Source organism: Pogoniulus pusillus, chromosome 9 (assembly GCF_015220805.1).
Source record: "Pogoniulus pusillus isolate bPogPus1 chromosome 9, bPogPus1.pri, whole genome shotgun sequence".
Lineage (NCBI taxonomy): Eukaryota > Metazoa > Chordata > Aves > Piciformes > Lybiidae > Pogoniulus > Pogoniulus pusillus.
Window position 1 is genome coordinate 37,150,967 of NC_087272.1, and position 24,303 is coordinate 37,175,269.

General features: G+C 48.2%; 2 protein-coding genes across 2 annotated transcripts in view; one reads left to right on the plus strand and one right to left on the minus strand.

The window, feature by feature from the left end:
• Positions 1 to 11,809, minus strand: part of GABRA4 (gamma-aminobutyric acid type A receptor subunit alpha4) — a 73,065-nt gene extending 61,256 nt beyond the window's left edge. Inside the window, exons 1-2 of the mRNA XM_064149214.1 lie at positions 11,446 to 11,809; positions 11,204 to 11,322 (exon numbers count right to left, since the gene is read on the minus strand). Of these exons, the coding sequence (XP_064005284.1) occupies positions 11,204 to 11,322; positions 11,446 to 11,528 (202 nt within the window). The 5' untranslated portion in view covers positions 11,529 to 11,809. The remainder of the gene's footprint in view (positions 1 to 11,203; positions 11,323 to 11,445) is intronic.
• Positions 11,810 to 14,711: 2,902 nt separating this feature from the next.
• Positions 14,712 to 24,303, plus strand: part of GABRB1 (gamma-aminobutyric acid type A receptor subunit beta1) — an 85,223-nt gene continuing 75,631 nt past the window's right edge. Inside the window, exon 1 of the mRNA XM_064148433.1 lies at positions 14,712 to 14,720. Coding sequence (XP_064004503.1) covers positions 14,712 to 14,720 — 9 coding nt within the window. The remainder of the gene's footprint in view (positions 14,721 to 24,303) is intronic.

Here is a 24,303-nt window from a genome sequence, read left to right on the forward strand (position 1 = left end):
CTACACTGTGGCTGTGCTACCACTGTGGCCAGTAGGACAAGGGAGGTTCTTCTGCCCCTGTACTCAGCACTGCTCAGGCCACACCTTGAGTGCTGTGTCCAGTTCTGGGCTCCTCAATTCAAGAGAGATGTTGAGGTGCTGGAAGGTGTCCAGAGAAGGGCAGCAAGGCTGGGGAGGGTCCTGGAACACAAACCCTATGAGGAGAGGCTGAGGGAGCTGGGGATGTGCAGCCTGCAGCAGAGGAGGCTCAGGGCAGAGCTCATTGCTGTCTGCAGCTGCCTGCAGGGAGGCTGTAGCCAGGTGGGGTTGGGCTCTGCTGCCAGGCAGCCAGCAACAGAAGAAGGGGACACAGTCTCAAGCTGTGCCAGAGGAGGTCTAGGCTGGATGTTAGGAGGAAGTTGTTGTCAGAGAGAGTGATTGGCATTGGAATGGGCTGCCCAGGGAGGTGGTGGAGTCACCATCCCTGGAGGTGTTGAAGCAAAGCCTGGATGAGGCACTTAGTGCCATGGTCTGGTTGACTGGCTAGGGCTAGGTGCTAGGTTGGACTGGATGAGCTTGGAGGTCTCTTCCAATCTGGTTGATTCTATGATACATGAAATATCACCTCAGTTCCTACAGCTACATGAAATATCCAATCAGTTCCTATAGCTACATGAAATATCAGACATGCTCACAGCATCACTGTTGGTTGGAAAAGACCTCTAGGATCACTGAGTCCAACCTATCACCTAACCCTTCTAATTAACTAACCCATGGCACTAAGTGCCTCTTCCAGCCTCCTCTTAAACACCTCCAGGGACAGTAACTCCACTTCCTCCCCAGGCAGCCCATTCCAATATGGAATCATGCTTTCAGTGAAGAATGTCTTCCTAATGTCCAGCCTAAACCTGTCCTGGCACAGTTTGAGACTGTGTCCTCTTATTCTGTCACTGGGTGCCTGGGAGAAGAGACCAATTACAGCTACATGAAACATTACATCAGCTCCTACAGGGTTTTTAGTCTGGAGAAGAGAAGACTGAGAGGGGGTTTAATAAATGATGATAAATCTCTGAGGGCTGGGGGTCAGGAGGGGGGGGGGACAGGCTCTGCTCATTTGCTCTCTGTGATAGGACAAGGAGCAATGGATGCAAGCTGCAGCACAGGAGGTTGCACCTCAACACAAGGGGGAACTCGACTGTAGGAGTCCCAGAGCACTGGCACAGGCTGCCCAGAGAGGTTGTGGAGTCTCCTTCTCTGGAGCCTTTCAAGGCCTGTCTGGATGTGTTCCTCTGTGACCTGAGCTAGATTGTGTGGTCCTGCTCTGGCAGAGGGGTTGGACTGGATGATCTCTTTGGGTCCCTTCCATTCCCCCCACTCCTGTCACTCCATCAGAGCCTAAAAAGTCCCTCCCCAGATTTTTTGTAGGCTCTCTTCAGATCCTGGAAGGCCACAAGAAGGTCCCCTGGGAGCCTCCTCTTCTCCAGCCTGCACAGCCCCAACTCTTTCAGTCTGTGCTCACAGCAGAGCTGCTGCAGCCCTCTCAGCATCCTCCTGGCCCTGCTCTGCACACACTCCAGCATCTCCTCATCCCTCTTGTGATGGGGGCTCCAGAGCTGGATGCTCATCCATGAGCACATCTAAACCCTGCAAAGGGGCAGCCATACCTCCAGAAAGGAGGAGATGCCTGTTTGTTTTCCTGTTCTTCTGTGCTGAGACAGCCAACAAGCCTGATCCTGGTGCCAGTTTTCATGATGTGGACACCTGTCTCCTAAGAACTGGACTAAGAATATCAGCTACTTCTACACAGGTCACTGAACAACAGACAGATGGTGATGACTTCAAGCATTACTAACCTGGGCACAATTCAAATCAGCCAACTACAGGTATCTAACACCATATCCTGTTAAGCCTTTGAGTCATCACTCTCACCAGCTGAGGAAGACTGGACAAGTGCCTGAAAAAAATGAAACCCTCTCAGCTTCCCTTTACAATGCTCACTTCAAGTCCATTTGCAACCTAAAATAAGAATAGAAATGAAGAGAATATTTGTTTTGCTGAGCAATGGAAGCTGGAAGGCAGGCATGGGTTGCACACAAGAGCAGATAAACATGCAGAGAGTTTTCTCTAAAGACAGAAGATCATTCTGGCTCTTCAAATTTATCCTATGTTTAATTTCTGGCTGAAGTCACTCCTCCCTTGCTGACAGGAAATGAAACTCTTCACAAGTGCTGCTCATCAGCTGAACACCACACAGCCTGCAAGGAGCAGAGAAGCCCTCTCCTACCATAGAATCAGGCAGCTTGGAAGAGAGCTCCAAGCTCAGCCAGCCCAACCTAGCACCCAGCCCTGGCCAAACAACCAGACCATGGCACTAAGTGCCCCAGCCAGGCTTGGCTGCAACACCTCCAGGCACAGCGACTCCACCACCTCCCTGGGCAGCCCATTCCAATGCCAATCACTCTCTCTGCCAGGAACTTCCTCCTAACATCCAGCCTAGACCTGCCCTGGCACAGCTTCAGACTGTGCCCCCTTGTTCTGTTGCTGGTTGCCTGGCAGAAGAGCCCAACCCACCTGGCTACAGCCTCCCTGCAGGCAGCTGCAGACAGCAATGAGCTCTGCCCTGAGCCTCCTCTGCTGCAGGCTGCACACCCCCAGCTCCCTCAGCCTCTCCTCACAGGGCTGTGCTCCAGGCCCCTCCCCAGCCTTGCTGCCCTTCTCCAAACACCTTCCAGCACCTCAACATCTCTCTGCAATTCAGGAGCCCAGAACTGGACACAGCACTCAAGGTGTGGCCTGAGCAGTGCTGAGTACAGGGGCAGAAGAACCTCCCTTGTCCTGCTGCCCACACTGCTCCTGAGCCAGCCCAGAATGCCATTGGCTCTGCTGCCCACCTGGACACTGCTGCCTCATCTTCAGCTACTCTCTACCAGCACCCCCAGCTCCCTCTCTGCCTGCCTGCTCTCAGCCACTCTGGCCCCAGTCTGTTGTTCTGCTTGGGGTTGTTGTGGCCAAAGTGCAGAACCCTGCACTTGGCCTTGTTCAATCTCATCCCATTGGCCTCTGCCCACCCATCCAGCCTGGCAAGGTCTGCAGGGCTCTTGCTACCCTCCAGCAGATCAACACCTGCTCCTAGCTTGGTGTCATCTGCAAACTTACTGATGATAGACTCAGTCCCCTGGTCCAGATCATCAATAAAGATATTGAACATGACTGGGCCCAGCACTGATCCTTGGGGCACACCACTGGTGACAGCTGCCAGCTGGATGTGGCACTGTTCACCTACCCCTCCTAAAGAAGACAATGGCCAACATATTTAGCTCCACCAAGTTCTCTGCTGCACTTCACAGGTATGAAATCACAAGAAAGAATATGAAAAGAGAAAGAAAAAGGAAGAAGAATGAACACAGAGCAAATTCTTCTACTTGTGAGCCAGCATGCATGGCAACTTCCAGGCAGGAAGCCTCAAAGCTATCACCATTTCTGGCAGCTGATTGTGAGGTGCTCAGTTCATGCCAGGCTCCATCTCATGCAAGGAGAACCCAAGAGGAGAGCAAGAGCAAGCTCCAGCTCTCACTGATGGGTAAGCACACCACAACAGGCCAGTTACATGCTGTGGGTGATTCTGTCAGCTTATTCAAAGTCAGCAGGTTTTGCAGTCAACCTAAGAGCCTTGGGCTGGAGGCACAACACACATTGTAGAGATCACAGAATCAACCAGGTTGGAAGAGACCTCCAAGATCATCCAGTCCAACCCTCAATATCTGGATGGTCTTGGAGATCTCTTCCAACCTGGGTGATTCTATGATTCTTTCTTTGGCCTGGCCATATAATTGGCCATTAAAAGCAAGACACTAGAGATGAGATGTTCTCTACAAGGCACAACTCATTAAAACCAGCAGAGACACAGAAGCACGACCAGCTTCAGTCTTCCTGTTGCTCCTCACCTCCCCTAAGTGCAGGTTGAAGTGTGATAGGAGTTACTGCATCAGGAAAGTTTCACAGGCACTGTTACACCTTTTTTAAGCTACATTCCAGTGCAGGTTGAAGTGTGATAGGAGTTACTGCATCAGGAAAGTTTCACAGGCACTGTTACACCTTTTTAAGCTACATTCCAGTGCAGGTTGAAGTGTGATAGGAGTTACTGCATCAGGAAAGTTTCACAGGCACTGTTACACCTTTTTAAGCTACATTCCAGTGCAGGTTGAAGTGTGATAGGAGTTACTGCATCAGGAAAAGTTTCACAGGCACTGTTACACCTTTTTAAGCTACATTCCAGTGCAGGTTGAAGTGTGATAGGAGTTACTGCATCAGGAAAAGTTTCACAGGCACTGTTACACCTTTTTTAAGCTACATTCCAGTGCAGGTTGAAGTGTGATAGGAGTTACTGCATCAGGAAAGTTTCACAGGCACTGTCATACCTTTTTAAGCTACATTCCAGTGCAGGTTGAAGTGTGATAGGAGTTACTGCATCAGGAAAGTTTCACAGGCACTGTCATACCTTTTTTAAGCTACATTCCAGTGCAGGTTGAAGTGTGATAGGAGTTACTGCATCAGGAAAGTTTCACAGGCACTGTCATACCTTTTTTAAGCTACATTCCAGTGCAGGTTGAAGTGTGATAGGAGTTACTGCATCAGGAAAAGTTTCACAGGCACTGTTACACCTTTTTTAAGCTACATTCCAGTGCAGGTTGAAGTGTGATGGGAGTTACTGCATCAGGAAAGTTTCACAGGCACTGTTACACCTTTTTTAAGCTACATTCCAGTGCAGGTTGAAGTGTGATAGGAGTTACTGCATCAGGAAAGTTTCATAGGCACTGTTACACCTTTTTTAAGTTACATTCCAGTGCAGGTTGAAGTGTGATAGGAGTTACTGCATCAGGAAAGTTTCACAGGCACTGTTACACCTTCTTTAAGCTACATTGCAGTGCAGGTTTGAATGGATCTGGCAGAGCCTGACTTACAGCAACATAAAACAGGTTTAGGTTGGAAGGGACCTCCAAAGCTCATCCAGTCCAATCTTCTCTGCAGTCAGCAGGGACATCCTCCACTAGATCAGGTTGCCCACAGCCCTCTCCAGCCTCACCTTGAATATCTCCAAGGATGGGACCCCAACCACCTCCTTGGGCAACCTGTTGCAGTGTTCCATCACCCTCATGGCAAAGAATTTGTTCCTACCAGGTCATGAGTTGCTCAGGTAAAGACTGAAACCACACAAAACTTCAAAACAGCTACCTGGACCCATGCCTTTTGCTTCAAGAAAACAATGCTCCTTTTAAAAAGCCTCTGGAGTTCCACCAGCACCTTGAAACTAATCACCAGTGGAAAGGGAAGAAGGGGAATTGTCAGATAAAAAAGAAACACCTGTTGCAACTTTCCATAGTTCTCTTTTGTCAGACACTAAAGCCCTAAAAGCAGATGGAAACTGGAGTCAGGGCATAACCAGAAATGCTTCTGCTTCAAAGTTTCACAGCACTGTGGTAACACCCTTCAAGTTTTCCAGCTTTTAATTAATCACACTGCAAGTGGCTTCCACAAATTCCCTGTTCTTACAGAGTGGTTTTGACCAGGAAACCCCCAGGCAATTACAAACTGCACTCTTGAAATTCAGGCTAATGATACAACGGGGCACAGAGTGTAGGGAATGGAACTGACTTCGTTTCCACCATGCTCTTTTCAAACATCATCCAGCATTACTTCATTCATTAGTCCCTCAATACCTTCCCTCTACTGATATTCAAAGCTCTTATGCATTTTAAGCCTTTCTGACAGCACTTGGGTTTAGGGTTTGGTTTTTTCCCTCTCCTACACAAAACTGCCCATCCTGAACTGCTCCACTACGTTTCTAGCTGAAAACTCTTAGCTTCCCTCTTGCTTGAGATTCCTTCAGCCTCTCTCCAAACTTAATGGGAGCTTCCACTTATAAATGGTCTAGAATTGAATAGGAACAGAATGGAAGAGGAACAGATTGGAAGAGGAACAGAAGGGAATAGGAACAGAATGGAATAGGAACAGAAGGGGAATAGAATAGAGACCAGGTTGGAAGAGATCACCAAGCTCGTCCAGTCCAACCTATCACTCAGCCATATTCAATCACCAGACCATGGCACTAAGTGCCCAAGGCAGGCTTGGCTTCAACACCTCCAGGGATGGTGCCTCCACCACCTCCCTGGGCAGCCCATTCCAATACCAATCACTCTCTCTGACAACAACTTCCTCCTAACATCCAGCCTAGACCTCCCCTGGCATAACTTGAGGCTGTGTTCCCTTCTTCTGTTGCTGCTTGCCTGGCAGAAAAGACTAACCCCATCTGGCTACAGCCTCCCCTCAGGTAGTTGTAGACAGCAATCATCATTTTCCTTAACCATAGTGGTCTTGTTTATTGCACTACCAAAGCTAACAGTGCTTAGGAAGTCACAGGATCATAGGATATTAGGTGCTGGAAGGGAGCCAAGGAGATCATGGAGTCCAACCCTGCTGCCAGAGCAGGACCACACAATCTGGCACAGATCACAGAGGAACACATCCAGACAGGCCTTGAAAGTCTCCAGGGAAGGAGACTCTACAACCTCTCTGGGGAACTTGTTCCAGGGCTCTGTGACCCTTACAGTATAGAGGTTCCCCATGGTGTTGAGGTGGAACCTCCTGTGCTACAACTGACAGTAGCTTCTCATATTTGTTTATATCCCTTTAATAAAGTGAGTTTGTATCACAAGATGTCAATCCAATGACACAGGGAAACTTACTGCTCCTATTAACCCTCAACACATGGCCATGCTCCCGCCTAAGATCTACATGGAACACAAACCCTATGAAGAGAGGCTGAGGGATCTGGGGGTGTGCAGCCTGCAGAAGAGGAGGCTCAGGGCAGAACTCATTGCTGCCTACAACTACCTGAAGGGAAGCCGTAGCCAGGTGGGGCTGGTCTCTTCTGCCAGGCAACCAGCAACAGAACAAGGGGACACAGTGTCAAGTTGTGCCAGGGGAGGTCTAGGCTGGATGTAAGAAGGAAGTTGTTGTCAGAGAGAGTGATTGGCATTGGAATGGGCTGCCCAGGGAGGTGGTGGAGTCACCGTCCCTGGTGGTGTTGAAGCAAAGCCTGGATGAGGCACTTAGTGCCATGGTCTGGTTGATTGGCCAGGGCTGGGTGCTAGGTTGGCCTGGATCATCTTGGAGGTCTCTTCCAACCTGGTTGGATGGCTCCATCAAGATGGGTTTCCACATAATCCACTGCTACTGAAAACCATCCCAAGAGACCGTTTGCACAGTTGGAAGCAATTTAACTTCTCCTCTGTAAGTACAAAACTAAAAATCCATGCTAATTAATGACAGCGTGGGGAATTTGGATCCTGCTTTAGGGAAACCTCCAATATTTAACATTTTCTACTGTTTTTGTCTTCTCCATGCAACAAATCTTCCTGAGCTGTCGTTTGTAGCAACTCTGGCAGATGCCAGCAAAATTCAGGATTTGGCTATCTCCCCAAGCTTGATTTTTCAGCCTCATTTTGCACCGGGATTAGAAATGTCTTCATTAATTTGAAGTTTAAATTGGGCAGCAGGCAGAGCCTCTGCACAGCTTTTTGTTGTGGTTGGTGGTTGGTTGTTCTTAAAATAAATAAAGCCTTCGTTTTGAGCCACATGAAAGCTGGATGGTGAATCAGCTTCAAGAATGAAACAGAAATAAATCTTCTGCTGTTCATCATCCTGGCCTGGATTAGGAGCAGTGTGGCCAGCAGGACAAGGGAGGTTCTTCTGCCCCTGTACTCAGCACTGCTCAGGCCACACCTTGAGTGCTGTGTCCAGTTCTGGGCTCCTCAATTCAAGAGAGATGTTGAGGTGCTGGAAGGTGTCCAGAGAAGGGCAGCAAGGCTGGGGAGGGGCCTGGAGCAGAGCCCTGTGAGGAGAGGCTGAGGGAGCTGGGGGTGTGCAGCCTGCAGCAGAGGAGGCTCAGGGCAGAGCTCATTGCTGTCTACAACAACTACCTGAAGGGAGGCTGTAGCCAGGTGGGGTTGGTCTTTTCTGCCAGGCACCCAGCAACAGAAGAAGGGAACAGTCTCAAGCTGTGCCAGGGCAGGTCTAGGCTGGATGTTAGGAGGAAGTTGTTGTCAGAGAGAGTGACTGGCATTGGAATGGGCTGCCCAGGGAGGTGGTGGATTCTTTGTGCCCGGAGGTGTTCAAGCAAAGCCCAGATGAGGCACTTAGTGCCATGGTCTGGTTGATTGGCCAGGGCTGGGTGCTAGCTTGGACTGGATGAGCTTGGAGCTCTCTTCCAACCAGGCTGACTCTACGATCAGAGAGAGCTGCAGCTCTCAGTGTTACCACAATGCACTACACTTCCCATCATGAAACACTCCCATTCCCTTTGACATTTCGTTTGCTAGGCTACAAACCAGCGAGTGACCCACTTTTAAGACTGCAAACCTCGTTTCTCATAAAGGTTTACCAAGAAAGACAAAAAATAACCCTAGCAAAATGGAGGGGAAAGTTGATTTGGGTAGTGGAAATTTTAATAACTAATTCATAGTTATTATTCTGAGTTATGCCCCAAAAAGTCAGATCTGAACAATTGCAGAAATGTCTGTCTTTGACTTGGTTTGGTTTTATAAGTTGTTCTTGGCACATAGGTGAAGATAACTTTTGCTGTAAGGAGCTATGGGGGGGAAGCAGGCATCGCTTTGAAAAATAAAGCTTTTCTTTCCCCTCCCCCCCTGCAAGGTTTTCCTTAGAAGTTCCAAGCTCAAAGATGAGTGGTTTAGAATCATAGAATTAAGCAGGCAGGAAGAGACCTCCAAGCTCATCCAGTCCAATCCATCACCCAGCCCTGGCCAATCAACCAGACCATGGCACTAAGTGCCTCAGCCAGGCTTGGCTTCAACACCTCCAGGCACAGCCACTCCACCACCTCCCTGGGCAGCCCATTCCAATGCCAATCACTCTCTCTGACAACTTCCTCCTCACATCCAGCCTAGACCTCCCCTGGCACAGCTTGAGACTCTGTCCCCTTGTTCTGTTGCTGGTTGCCTGGCAGCAGAGCCCAACCCCACCTGGCTACAGCCTCCCTTCAGGTAGCTGTAGACAGCAATGAGCTCTGCCCTGAGCCTCCTCTTCTGCAGGCTGCACACCCCCAGCTCCCTCAGCCTCTCCTCATAGGGTTTGTGTTCCAGGCCCCTCACCAGCCTTGCTGGACACGTTCCAATATCTCAACATCTCTCTTGAATTGAGGGGCCCAGATCTGGACACAGCACTCAAGGTGTGGCCTGAGCAGTGCTGAGTACAGGGGCAGAAGAACCTCCCTTGTCCTACTGGCCATACTCTTCCTGAGCCAGCCCAGGATGCCATTGGCTCTCTTGCCCACCTGGGCACACTGCTGCCTCATCTTCAGCTACTATCTATCAGTACCCCCAGGTCTCTTTCTTCCTGGCTGCTCCCCAGCCACTCTTTGCCCAGATGTTCTAAAGGAAGGATGTTTAAATGTTCTAAAAGAAGGAAGAAGCAATGTAGAAATATCCAGAAGACTTTTACCCAGACTGAAATCTGTGAGACTTTTCCTCCCTCTATCATTTCTTTCCACGTTACCACTACAAAAGTTCAAGGAGATACAATGAACTTTTTCTCCTTGAAAGCTGAAATGTCTGCAACACTGATTGAGGGGTGGGGGGAGGAGAAGATCTACTCTTGCAAAATCTCCTGCAGAGGACAACTGCATTAAAATTAAACCCCAAGACAAACTGTATGCCACACTACATATTTAGTAGTTGTTTAATTTTGGAAGCCTGATAATGCCCATAAAGCATCTTTGCTAGATGACTAATTAGTTGGCATTCAACCCCAAACGGTGCCAAACATAGCACATCTCTTGTACGCGTGCAGAAGCGCCTGTGTCACCTCTCTGCAGAGACTAAACTGCCACAAAGGCTACTGGTTCCCAATGCCTCCTCCTGGGGGGGTGGGGGGGCTCATCAATTTAGCTTCCTTCCTACTTCGGGTGCGAGGTAACTCACTTAGGACCTCCTTTATGCCACACCGCTCCAAACGCTCACGGAGGGCCGGGAGGATGTCCGCCGGGTGCTGCCCTGTGACAAGCACCATCATGCATGTGAGCACTGTATGTGGCATGTGGGGAAGGTGTTGGCACACATGCCAGTGGGGAGGGATCACGTGCATGGAGAAGGCACTTTCAAGAGGAGGAAGAAAGTATTTCGCAGCATAAACCTACGCCAAGGAGCTCATTCAATCCGGTAGAAGGAAGCAGCTCCTCAGAGCTTCATGCATCATCACGGCTGTAGCATTTCTTTTGGACTCCTTTTTCTGCTCTTCCCCCTTTTATTTTCCTTACTTTAAATTTGGTATTTTTAATATCTTCGCTCCAGATTGCAATATAAACTTTTATTTCATCTGGATCCTAACGATTTGTTGTTGTTGGGTGGGGTTTTTTTTTGGTTCGAAGTCCCTACAGAGGAGCATCAACACCAATAAAGAACAGCGAGCCTGGCTGCTGCTTCAGCAGCACAAAACTGCATCTTAACAGCCTGGGGCAGGAAAGAAGCACAACCCCCCCCCACACACACACATGCAGAGCACAGGTGAAAGCAAATTCAAGGCTCCTCCACTTCTAATTCCCATACAGCAATTAAGTCTGCTGCTTCTAAATCAAAGCCGGCATTAGAGCGACTGGGTAAAGATCTGGTGTGCTCAGGCACCTAAGCCCTGTTTTTCCCTATCTACTGGCACAGAACCCAAAGACCTGACCTCACAGGCTTCTAAAAGTACACTCGTTTCTATCAGGACCCGATCCGAGGCGTTTAGGGGTCACAAACGGCCAAGAAACTGAAGATTCTGGACGTCAGACAGGTCTCTCCATCCTTCTCAAGCCAACCCACATCGGCTTTAGGGTTGGGGGTGGTTTTTTTTCCTCCAGGCGCAACAGTAGCACCCCGAGCCCGGGGTGTGGGCAGAGAAGCGAAGCGGGGGCAGAGCCCGGGACCGCCCCAGCGAGGCCCCCACGACCGGGGTCGTTCAGCGTCCCCCGGAGGTTTCGGGGCCAGGCGCTGCCTCGCTGCCGGCCCTTCGCTCCCCGGAGGGCTCGGACCCCGGGCTGGGCAGAGGAGCACACACACACACACACACGTACACACTGAGGTTTTCGGTCTCTAACGGGTCGGTACGAGCGGCCATCCTGCCCGGCGCCCCTACCCGCCCCCGCGCTGGCACCGCGCCGCCACCGTACCCCCGAATCCCGGTCGCAGCCGGTTGTCATAGCCATCCAGGAGGCTGTTCAGGATGCTGGTGAAATTCTCCGGCCACAATTTCTCCTCTTTTTTGCTCTGCCCTGGCGGCCCGGTGAGACTAAGGAGGCAAAGAAGGAAGGGGTGAGCGGAGCCGCCGGCAGCCCCGCGCGTGGGCAGCGGCACCGGACGCCACGGGCCCCCCGCTGCCGCCGCCGCCGCCGCTGCCGCCGGGGGTACTCACCACGTCGCCAGGCACAGGCAGTGCAGGAGGGCGATGGAGAGACCCGAGGACATGGCGATGGCTGGCTCCTTGGCAGAAACCATCTTTGCATGCCATACTTCACGCCTGGGCACGTTAAACGCCTTGTCCGGGGCGGGGAGGGGGACGTGGGGCCCGGCGGGAGAGGGGGAGGATGGGGGGGAAGGGGAGGCGGCGGCGGCGGCAGCCCCCGGCGGCCCTACATGCGCAGCGCCCCGGTTGCCAGGCGCCCGGCACGGGCGGAGGAGCGGCGAGTTTCCCCGCACCGTTAACTCTCTCGGGGCAACAGGCGCCGGCCGCCGCCGCCGCTCCCCGGCACCCCGCTCCCACCTCCGCCCCGCCCCGCCCGCGGCCCCGCGCTCCGCCCCGCTCTCCGCTCACGGCCGCCCCGTGGCAGAGGGCGGCCGCCGGGCCGGGAGAGCTGCGGGCTGCCCGCCGCCGGGGGAGCGGCCAGCGGGGGTGGCCGTGCGGGAAGGGTGGCTGGGGCCGGCGTGGCGGTGACCGCGGCGGGCAAGTCGCCGCGCGTCCCGACCATCTCTGCTGCCCAAGGGGGGGAGGAAACAACACGAGTGGGAGAGAGCGATCAGTGCCCTAAGCCAGGAGGCGTTGCGAGCAGAAGGGTCACTCCGCTCTGGTGGGAAAGGGAGAGAGGGAGGAGGAGGAGAAGGAGAACGAAAGGAGAGGAGAAGGAGAACGAAAGGAGAAGAGAAGGAGAACGAAAGGAGAAGGAGAACGAAAGGAGATGTGAAGGAGAAGGAGGGGAGAGAAGAAGGAAGGGAGAGGAGGAGAAGGAGAAGGAGAAGGAGAAGAAGGAGAAGGAGAAGGAGAAGGAGAAGAAGGAGAAGGAGAAGGAGAAGGAGAAGGAGAAGGAAGGGAGAGGAGGAGAAGGAGAAGGAAGTGAGAGGAGGAGAGGGGAAAGAGAAACGGAGAGGGAAGGGGGAAAAGGAGAGGGAGGAGAGAGGGAAGAAAGAAAAGGGAGAGGAGGAGAAGAAGTGAAGGAGAGGGGGAGGAGAAGGATGGGGGGGAGGAGGAGAAGAGGGAGCTCTAATTTCAAGGTTAAAACAGATGGGAGCGAGTGGGTTATCCCAGGTTTCTGAAAGCAGAAATGCCAGAATAAGGGAATGGTTTCACATTGTATCTTTCTTTCTTTTTCTTTTTCTTTTTTTTTTGCCTTTTCATTCCTATAATTAGGAAATAAGACTTGGTGACCCAAATAATTTCCATTATGCAAGGTCCAAGGGATTCTGCAACAATTACACTAAGATCCACTCAGAAGCGTTGCTGGCCTGTCACAGGCTGCTGGGATGACTGGGCAGAGAGGGCAAGGAAGAGGCAGGATGGGAAATAGTTCCCTACACAACAACTATTGGCAAGAAACAACTTGGATTCGTGACCCAGCAGGGACAATTGTTTAGGTTTGGAAATCTGAGCAGGTCAGTTTCCATGAGGATGGTGAAGTTCATCAGGAGGGAGCACATAAAGCAGGTCCTGTAATTGCCTCCAAGGCTGCAGTACTGTCGATGCTGACATACAAAGGCTTTATTCATTACTTGCTACAGTATCTACAAGCACTGAAATGCCTGATTAGCCTCAAAACTACCCTGCACTTGAAATTTTCCTGACTCTACTTCAGAGCTTCTTCCAGCTTGGGTGTCCTTTGCTAATTCCTCTGAGAGGAAAAAAAAAACAAACAACCAAAACAACAAACCAAACCAAACCCAACAATTAAAGCTGTGCTTGAAATCCAATTCAGCTTGCTGATGCTGTTTATCTGTCAAAAAAACCCTGTCTAGGCAGCCAGTTCTGCTTCCAATTTTAAAAGCCCTTTGCAGATTACCAGTCTGCTTCCTGAGATTTTGACAGGATCCTCATCTCCTGCCTGCTTTACAGGATCCTGATCTGACTGCTTTCCCAGAGCAGATAATGCTCTGCCGAAGCCTCAAGGGGTGGGCAGCCTGCCCACGGATGGCACACCTGCTCCACGCAGGATTTACAAGCCTAGGCAGTGGGGTGGCACACCAAGGTCATTTTGGCTCCTGTGGTGAGGCTCTGGGAGCAGCCCATTTTAACTGCACACACCAGGGAAAATCAGCAGGCCAGCAAGAGTCCAGTGCCCTGGCTCGGATGGCAGTCTGGCCAGCAGGGACAGAAGGGTGGATCAGCAGCTCTTCAGGAGTCTAACTTCACCACATCGGATTAAGTTTGCCTGGGTTAATCAAGACACTTTGGACCTTCTGTAAAGTAATGTGGGGTGCTTGGGGCTTTTTTGACTGCTCTTCTGCTATAGGATGGACTATGCCAAAAGGATGCTTGGAACTGGCCTCTTGTAAAGAGAATCTCTAGGCTTTCTGTTCCAAAGGAAGGAAGAAAAGAAGGAATGAAAAGGGAAAGGAAGGAAGGAAGAAAGAAGAAAGGAATGAAGGAAAGGAAGTAAGGGAAGAAAGAAAAGGAGGAAAGGAAAGAAGAAAGGAAGAAAGGAAAAGAAAGGAAAAGAAAGGAAAGAAAGGAAAAGAAAGGAAAGAAAGGAAGGGAAGGGAAGGGAAGGGAAGGGAAGGGAAGGGAAGGGAAGGGAAGGGAAGGGAAGGGAAGGGAAGGGAAGGGAAGGGAAGGGAAGGGAAGGGAAGGGAAGGGAGGAAGGAAGGAAGGAAGGAAGGAAGGAAGGAAGGAAGGAAGGAAGGAAGGAAGGAAGGAAGGAAGGAAGGAAGGAAGGAAGGAAGGAAGGAAGGAAGGGAGGGAGGGAGGGAAGGGAGGAGGGAAAGAAGAAAAAAGGAAGGAAAGGAAGAAAGGGAAGAAAGGAGGGAAGGAGGGAAGGAAAGAAGGAAGGAAGGAAGGAAGGAAGGAAGGAAGGAAGGAAGGAAGGAAGGAAGGAAGGAAGGAAGGAAGGAAGGAAAAGAAAGAAAAGAAAGGAAGGAAGGGAAGAAAGGAAGAAAGGAAGGAGGAAAGGAAGGAAGGAAGAAAGAAAAGAAGGAAGGAAGGGAAAGGAAAGAAGGAAGAAAAAAGAAAGGAGGAAAAGAAGGAAGAAAAGAGGAAAGGAAGGAATAAAAGAGGAAAGGAAGGAAGAAAAGAGGAAAGGAAGGAGGAAAGGAAGGAAGAGAGGAGGGAAGGAAGAAGGAAGGAAGAAGGAAGGAAGGGAAAAGGAAGGAAGGGAAGGAAAGAAAGAGTAATCTCTTGTTCCACAAGAGTAATGGGATGGAACAAAACTAGAAGTGGGTAGATTCAGATTGGTTGTTAGGAAGAAGTTCTTCACCATGCAGACGGTGAGACCCTGGAACAGGTTGCCCAGGGACGTGGTGGAAGCCTCATCCCTGGAGGTCTTTAAGGCCAGGCTGGGTGTGGCTCTGAGCAACCTGATCTAGTGTGAGGTGGAACAGGTTGCCCAAGAAGTGGTGGAAGCCTTATCCCTGGAGGTCTTTAAGGCCAGGCTGGATGGGGCTCTGAGCAACCTGATTTAGTGTGAGGTGTCCCTGCCCATGGTGGGGGGCTTGGAACTCAATCTTCCTTGGGGTTGCTTCCAACCCTGAAAATTCTGTGACTCTATGATTAAAAATATTCCTAAGTGAGGTTATCTGATCTACAGATACCTCATAAAAATAATTAAACCCAAAAAATCTAGCAGAAGCCAAACTCACAAAACTAAAGCATGGGCAATAAGTGGTAATTGAGAATTGGGATGAGTCCTGCTGGCTAGTCACAGACACAGAGCAAACGGCAGCTCTACAGCACTGCCACTTCTAGCAGCTGCTATGGAGGAAAGCCAGCAACACCCTGACAGAGCTGGGACACCCTTGGGTTTAGATTGTTTTGTTACCTTCTGCATATGTATAGACACCTGCCTGAACTGAAATAGAAAAGTTGAGTGCTGTTCAACCAGCAGTGATCTCCTCACATGAATGTCCTGAGAAATCTCACCCAACCTTCTCTCAGATCCATGCCTGGAGCCCTAAGGAACATGGATGCTGGAGAGCCAGGTAGAAATCAAAGTAATTCACTCAGTTACCTCCCTTCCAGCAGTTTCAAGAACTGAGCAGTTCTTTGAATGAATCATAGAATCATAGAATCAACCAGGTTGGAAGAGACCTCCAAGATCACCCAGTCCAATCCATCACCCAGCCCTGGCCAATCAACCAGACCATGGCCCTAAGTGTCCCATCCAGGCTTTGCTTCAACACCTCCAGGGACAGCCACTCCACCACCTCCCTGGGCAGCCCATTCCAATGCCAATCACTCTCTCTGACAAAAACTTCCTCCTAACATCCAGCCTAGACCTGTCCTGGCACAGCTGGAGACTGTGTCCCCTTCTTCTGTTGCTGGTTGCCTGGCAGAAGAGCCCAACCCCACCTGGCTACAGCCTCCCTTCAGCTAGTTGTAGACAGCAATGAGCTCTGCCCTGAGCTTCCTCTTCTGCAGGCTGCCCAGGGAGGTGGCAGAGTCACTGTCCCTGGAGGTGTTCAAGCAAAGCCTGAATGAGGCACTTAGTGCCATGGTCTGGTTGACTGGAAAGGGCTGGGTGATGGATTGGACTGGGTGATCTTGGAGGTCTTTTCCAACCTGCCTGATTCTATGATTCTATGACCTAAAACATCATCTAGATCCAAGCTCATCCAGTCCAACCTAGAACCCAGACCTGTCCAATCAACCAGACCATGGCACTAAGACCTAATCCAGGCTTTGCTTCAACACCTCCAAGCACGGCGACTCCACCACCTCCCTGGGCAGCCCATTCCAATGCCAACCACTCTCTCTGCCAACAACTTCCTCCTCACATCCAGCCTATTTGTAGCACAGACACACACACAAGCTCCCAGGGTGCTGCTCTGTCACCAACAGATTTATACTGGTCTTAAAAATACTGCTTCAAATGGTCTTTGACCACTTCACAGCATTTCTGGGTTATGGCATGCCTCTAAAAGAACTCAATGACCCTCTGAAGGATTCAGTGGCCACTGGCTGGGTTGGATGCTCCCTAAAAATGTTTGCTGAATTCAGCATTTTCTCAGCTTCTTTAGCTTTTTAACCACCATTTCTTCCAAGATATCTCTGAAGAAATCTCACCCATGGTGCACTATTGTAAGAAGGGGACTATTTTTGCCCAGCTCCATATGCTCAGAAAGCACTTGCACAACTTAAATAGTTGTTTGGGGATTTTTGCTTTGTTCTTTGGGGTTTTTTTGACTGCCCCTGTATTGATGTATCCTCATGTTTTGGATAAAAGCAGGCATTCTGGCCATGCCTCAGAAGTGGTTTTATCCCATTTATCCTGTTAGAAGCAGCTGTGGATCTGTTGGAGGGTAGGAGTAACCTGCAGAGGGACCTGGCCAGGCTGGATGGGTGGGCAGAGATCAATGGGATGAGATTGAACAAGGCCAAGTGCAGGGTCCTACACTCTGGCCACAACAGCACGACAGGCTGGGGACAGAGTGGCTGAGAGCAACCAGGCAGAGAGGGACCTGGGGGTGCTGGTAGAGAGTAGCTGAAGATGAGGCAGCAGTGCCCAGGTGGGCAGCAGAGCCAATGGCATCCTGGGCTGGCTCAGGAGCAGTGTGGGCAGCAGGACAAGGGAGGTAATTCTGCCCCTGTGCTCAGCACTGCTCAGGCCACACCATGAGTGCTATGCCCAGTTCTGGGCTCCTCAATTCAAGAAAGATGTTGAGGTACTGGAAGGTGTCCAGAGAAGGGCAGCAAGGCTGGTGAGGGGCCTGGAGCAGAGCCCTGTGAGGAGAGGCTGAGGGAGCTGGGGGTGTGCAGCCTGCAGAAGAGGAGGCTCAGGGCAGAGCTCATTGCTGTCTACAACTACCTGCAGGGAGGCTGTAGCCAGGTGGGGTTGGGCTCTTCTCCCAGGCACCCAGCAACAGAAGAAGGGGACAGAGTCTCCAGTTGTGCCAGGGCAGGTCTAGGCTGGATGTGAGGAGGAAGTTGTTGTCAGAGAGAGTGATTGGCATTGGAATGGGCTGCCCAGGCAGGTGGTGGAGTGGCTGTGCCTGGAGGTGTTGAAGCCAAGCCTGGCTGGGGCACTTAGTGCCATGGTCTGGTTGGTTGGGCAGGGCTGGGTGATGGATTGGACTGGGTGATCTTGGAGGTCTCTTCCAACCTGGTTGATTCCATGTTTCTATGCTTTTATGATTCTTCAAATACAGATGGATCATTATTTATTATTATTTCTCAGGACACACAGAGAAGCAGAGAAGTTGTTCAGCCTCTTCTCACTTCTGCTTTACTATCAGATTAAGTGGAATGAAAAAATGAAATCAGTGTGTTTTTTTCTTGGGGAAGGCATTATCTAACCTTTCTGGGTAGTTTTTTTGATGTCTCATTTGCTAAACTCTGTGCTTTGCCACCTTTACTTTGCAGGTTATGCAGGTAAATTGCAGCTTACATCCTTACTGCCAGCAGATTTCATTATTCAGCTGGTTTTGTACTGATTTACTCCTGGCATCAATTCCACAAAGACAGCCAAGCTTATATGGAAAAGATTGGGGAAATCTTTAATGTCCAACTCTATATTTCATAGTTAGGAGCCTTTGATGCTTAAAAAAAGAGGAGATGAAAGTGGAGCCACTGCCAAGCACCTAAATGGTTCTTTGTCTGAACAGCTAAGTCACTGATTCCTGACTCTTTACAGTTTATGGCCATATCAGGAGAGTTTCTCACAGCCTTGATCTGTATCCTTTTGAAAGTTCAGGAGTGGAATGTCCATTCTTTGGAAAAGATAATGTCCCAGTCCCATTTTTGGTAGATGTCCCATAGAAGTTATGGATGCCATTTCTGTACAGCTAACTGCAGAGATATTTCACTCTCAACCTCTCCTGCATCCAGACACATTAAAGAGATCATAGGAGTCTACAACCCCCCTACTTGTCTTTGCCTTTATCAAGACTGATCTGGAGCTGAGGAGAAACCTGAGCTACCTGCTCAGGTTTCTCCTCAGCCCACAGTCAAAGCCCACAGTATCTTGGCACCCCCACTGAAGGTTTCCATCAGTGGGGGTGCCAAGATACTGTGGGCCTTGACTGTGCTCTAGCAATGTGCTTATGTTTATGGAGTCTGGATTTGGGCTCTATTTGCAATTTAACTTCTGCTCAAGGAATCACAGAATCAACCAGCTTGGAAGAGACCTCCAAGCTCATCCAGTCTAACCTAGCACCCAGCCCTGGCCAATCAACCAGACCATGGCACTAAGTGCCCCATCCAGGCTTTGCTTGAACACCTCCAGGGATGGCAACTCCACCTCCTCCCTGGGCAGCCCATTCCAGTGCCAATCACTCTCTCTGTGAAGCAGTAAGATAGATGCTTAAGTAAAAGCCTTGAGCAACCTGGTCTAGTGGAAGTTGCCCATAGGAAGGGGTTTAGAAATAGATGATATTTAAGGTCCCTCCCAACCCAAACCATTCCATGGATCCATGAATCTCAGTTATTTCTAGTTCTTCTCCCAATCTAGCTTTCCCTCCCTTCCATGGTTCTAGTAGCTTCCTTTCCAGCTTCTTGTTTCAGTATCTGATCACAGAGTTTTAAAAGGATCCCACTGCATTCATTATAGCAAACACAGGATCATAGAATGGGGACCCCCAGAGCTCATCCAGTCCAACCCCTCCCAGCAGTCAGCAGGAGCATCCTCCATTAGATCAAACTTCCCAGACCCCTGTCCAGCCTCACCTTGAATATCGCCAGGGATGGGGTCACAACCACCTCCCTGGGGAACCTATTCCAGTGTTCTGCTACCCTCATGGTACAGAACTTGTTCCTAACAGCCAATCTAAATCTACTCTTCTCCAGTTTGAAGCCATTGCCCTCCTCTTGTCACTGCAGGCCTTTGTAAACAGTCTCTCTGCATCCTTCTTGTAGCCCACTTCAGGTACTGGAAAGCTCCTATTAGGTCTCTCTGGAGCCTTCTCTTCTCCAGCCTGGATAACCCCAACTCCTTCAGCCTGTCCTCACAGGAGAGGTGTTCCAGCTCCCTGATCATTTTCATGTTAGCAGATGCACTGTTCTGTGAAGAACTTACAGGGACTTGGGGGTGCTGGTGGATGAGAAGCTCAATGTGAGCTATCCGTGTGCTCTTGCAGCCCAGAAAGCCAACCAGATCTTGGGATGCAGCAAGAGAAGTGTGGGCAGCAGGGCGAGGGAAATGATCCTCCCCCTGTGCTCTGCACTAGTGAGACCACACCTGGAGTGCTGCATCCAGTTCTGGAGCCTCTGTTACAAGAGGGCTATGGATATGCTGGAAGATGTTCAGAGAAGGGCCACGAGGATGCTGGAGCAGCTCTCCTATGAGCAGAGACTGAGGGAGTTGGGGCTGTTCAGTCTGGAGAGGAGAACGCTGTGAGGTGACCTTTTTGTGACTTTTCAGTACCTTAAGTGGGCTACAAGAAAGCTGAGAGGGACTTTCAGGCTGTCAGGGAGTGATAGGACTGAGGGGGGATGGAACCAAGCTAGAAATGGGTAGATTCAGATTGGATATTAGGAAGAAGTTCTTCAGCATAAGGGTAGTGAGAGCTTGGAACAGGTTGCCCAGGGAGGTGGTGGAAGCCTCATCCCTGGAGGTGTTTAAGGCCAGGCTGGATGAGGCTCTGGCCAGCCTGATCTAGGGTAGGGTGTCCCTGGGCATGGCAGGGGGGTTGGAACTAGATAATACTTATGGTCTCTTCCAACCCTGACTGATTCTATGGTTCTATGTTTCTGTAATTCTGTGTTTCTGTTTCTATACATAGAAATATATATATATATTCAGGTCATATATATTCAGGTCTACAGCTACATGAAGGGAAGCTGAGGGAGCTGGGGTTGTTTAGCCTGGAGAAGAGGATGCTCAGGGGTGACCTCATTGCTGTCTACAACTACCTGAAGGGAAGCTGTAGCCAGGTGGGGTTGGGCTCTTCTCCCAGACAAGCAGCAACAGAACAAGGGGACACAGTCTCAAGCTGTGCCAGGGCAGGTCTAGGCTGGATGTTAGGAGGAAGTTGTTGTCAGAGAGAGTGATTGGCATTGGAATGGGCTGCCCAGGGAGGTGGTGGAGTCGTCGTCCCTGGAGGTATTGAAGCCAAGCCTGGATGAGGCATTTAGTGCCATGGTCTGGTTGACTGGCCAGGGCTGGGTGATGGATTGGACTGGATGATGTTGGTCTCTTCCAACCTGGTTGATTCTATGATTCTATGACTCTATGACTCTACAGTCTAGATAGATAAGGCTGATTACAAACTGGCCACAACAAAGCCCAGTCATTTCACAGTCTCACAGTATCATCAGGGTTGGAAGAGACCTCACAGATCATCAAGTCCAACCCTTTACCACAGAGCTCAAGGCCAGACCATGGCACCAAGTGCCACGTCCAATCCTGCCTTGAACAGCTCCAGGGACGGCGACTCCACCACCTCCCCGGGCAGCCCATTCCAGTGTCCAATGACTCTCTCAGTGAAGAACTTTCTCCTCACCTCCAGCCTAAATTTCCCCTGGCACAGCCTGAGGCTGTGTCCTCTTGTTCTGGTGCTGGCCACCTGAGAGTGGTTAGAAATCAAGATGCAGAAGTCTCAAGTGGCAACACAACACCACAACACCCTGCAAAATATCTGCAGCAGAACAGGAGCTTACTTCCAGTCTGTTGTGTCCCAGGTCAGTTGTCTCATCTCCACCTCAGCAGTCCTTTGAAAGCAGAGCATAAGCTGAGTGTAAAACTGAACCTGCAGCTGGCTTAGCTTTGCCTGCTTCATTCCCACGGCCAGAACTCCCACGAAGCTGCAGGGAGCGATGCCAGCAGGCATTTAGCCGTCTATTTTTTCCTCTGACACATGGTATTTATAGGACTGTTCTACAGTACCATGCTTATTTTAACACACATGTCTTTGACTGCTTGGAATAAGGCTAGAAAATCCTTGGAGTACATATATATATTACTGATTGCAATGAGATTTTGATGGGGATTCTCCTAGTGATTGACACACGGAAGTTTAAGGAGGTAAACTGTGAGCTCCCTGTTTAAGGGGACCTCTACTCTACACACTGCAGTGGAAATGTGTTTGTGGAAGCACTCACTGCAAAAAACTGCCAGTTTGAAGCATGGAATCATAAAATCATGGAACCATGGAATCACATAGTTATAGAATAGTGGAATCACAGAATCACAGAATCATAGAATCAAGGAATCATAGACTCATCAAACCATAAATCATAGAATCATGGAATCATCAAATCATAGAATCAGGGAATCATAGACTAATGAAATCATAAATCATAGAATCATGGAATCATCAAATCATAGAATCAGGGAATCATAGACTAATGAAATCATAAATCATAGAATCATGGTATCATCAAATCATAGAATCAGGGAATCATAGACTCATGAAATCATAAATCATAGAATCATGGAATCATCAAATCATAGAATCAGGGAATCATAGACTCATCAAACCATAAATCATAGAATCATGGAATCATCAAATCATAGAATCAGATAATCATAGACTCATCAAACCATAAATCATAGAATCATGGAATCATCAAATCATAGAATCAGGGAATCATAGACTCATCAAACCATAAATCATAGAATCATGGAATCATCAAATCATAGAATCAGGGAATCATAGACTCATCAAACCATAAATCATAGAATCATGGAATCATCAAATCATAGAATCAGGGAATCATAGACTCATCAACCCATAAATCATAGAATCATGGAATCATCAAATCATAGAATCAGGGAATCATAGACTCATCAAATCATAAATCATAGAATCAGGGAATCATAGACTCATCAAATCATAAATCATAAAACCATGGAATCATCAAATCATAGAATCATGTAATCATCAAATCACAGAATCAGGGAATCATAGACTCATCAAGCCATAAATCACAGAATCATGGAATCATCAAATCACAGAATCAGGGAATCATAGACTCATCAAATCATAAATCATAGAATCATGGAATCAGAAATCATAGAATCAGGGAATCATAGACTCATGAAATCATAAATCATAGAATCATGGAATCAGAAATCATAGAATCAGGGAATCATAGACTCATCAAATCATAAATCATAGAATCATTGAATCATCAAATCATAGAATCAGGGAATCAGACTCATCAAACCATAAATCATAGAATCATGGAATCATCAAATCATAGAATCAGGGAATCAGACTCATCAAACCATAAATCATAGAATCATGGAATCATCAAATCATAGAATCAGGGAATCATAGACTCATCAAATCATAAATCATAGAATCATGGAATCATCAAATCATAGAATCAGGGAATCATAGACTCATCAAATCATAAATCACAGAATTACAGAATCATGGAATCATGAAATCATAGAATCAGGGAATCATAGACTAATCAAACCATAAATCATAGAATCATGGAATCATCAGATCATAGAATCAGGGAATCATAGACTCATCAACTCATAAATCACAGAATCATGGAATCATCAAATCACAGAATCAGAGAATCATAGACTCATCAAATCATAAATCAGAATCATGGAATAATGAAATCATAGAATCAGGGAATCACAGACTCATCAAATCATAAATCATAGAATCATGGAATCATCAAATCACAGAATCAGGGAATCATAGACTCATCAAATCATAAATCATAGACTCATGGAATCATCAAATCACAGAATCAGGGAATCATAGACTCATCAACTCATAAATCACAGAATCATGGAATCATCAAATCACAGAATCAGGGAATCACAGACTCATCAAATCATAAATCATAGACTCATGGAATCATCAAATCACAGAATCAGGGAATCATAGACTCATCAACTCATAAATCACAGAATCATGGAATCATCAAATCACAGAATCAGGGAATCATAGACTCATCAAACCATAAATCACAGAATCATGGAATCAGAAATCATAGAATCAGGGAATCATAGACTCATCAAATCATAAACCACAGAATTACAGAATAATGGAATCATGAAATCACAGAATCAGGGAATCATAGACTCATCAAATCATAAATCATAGAATCATGAAATCATAGAATCAGGGAATCATAGACTCGTCAAATCATAAACCACAGAATTACAGAATCATGGAATCATCAAATCACAGAATCAGGGAATCATAGACTAATCAAATCATAAATCATAAAATCATGGAATCATGAAATCATAGAATCAGGGAATCATAGACTAATCAAACCCTAAATCACAGAATTACAGAATCATGGAATCATGAAATCATAGAATCAGGGAATCATAGACTCATCAAACCATAAATCATAGAATCATGGAATCATCAAATCATAGAATCAGGGAATAATAGACTCATCAAATCATAAACCACAGAATTACAGAATCATGGAATCATGAAATCATAGAATCAGGGAATCATAGACTAATCAAATCATAAATCATATAATCATGGAATCATGAAATAATAGAATCAGGGAATCATAGACTAATCAAATCATAAATCATAGAATCATGGAATCATGAAATAGAATCAGGGAATCATAGACTCATCAAATCATAAATCATAGAATCATGGAATCATGAAATCATAGAATCAGGGAATCATAGACTAATCAAACCCTAAATCACAGAATTACAGAATCATGGAATCATGAAATCATAGAATCAGGGAATCATAGACTAATCAAATCATAAATCATAGAATCATGGAATCATCAAATCATAGAATCAGGGAATCATAGACTCATCAAACCATAAATCATAGAATCATGGAATCATCAAATCATAGAATCAGGGAATCATAGACTCATCAAACCATAAATCATAGAATCATGGAATCATCAAATCATAGAATCAGGGAATCATAGACTCATCAAATCATAAACCACAGAATT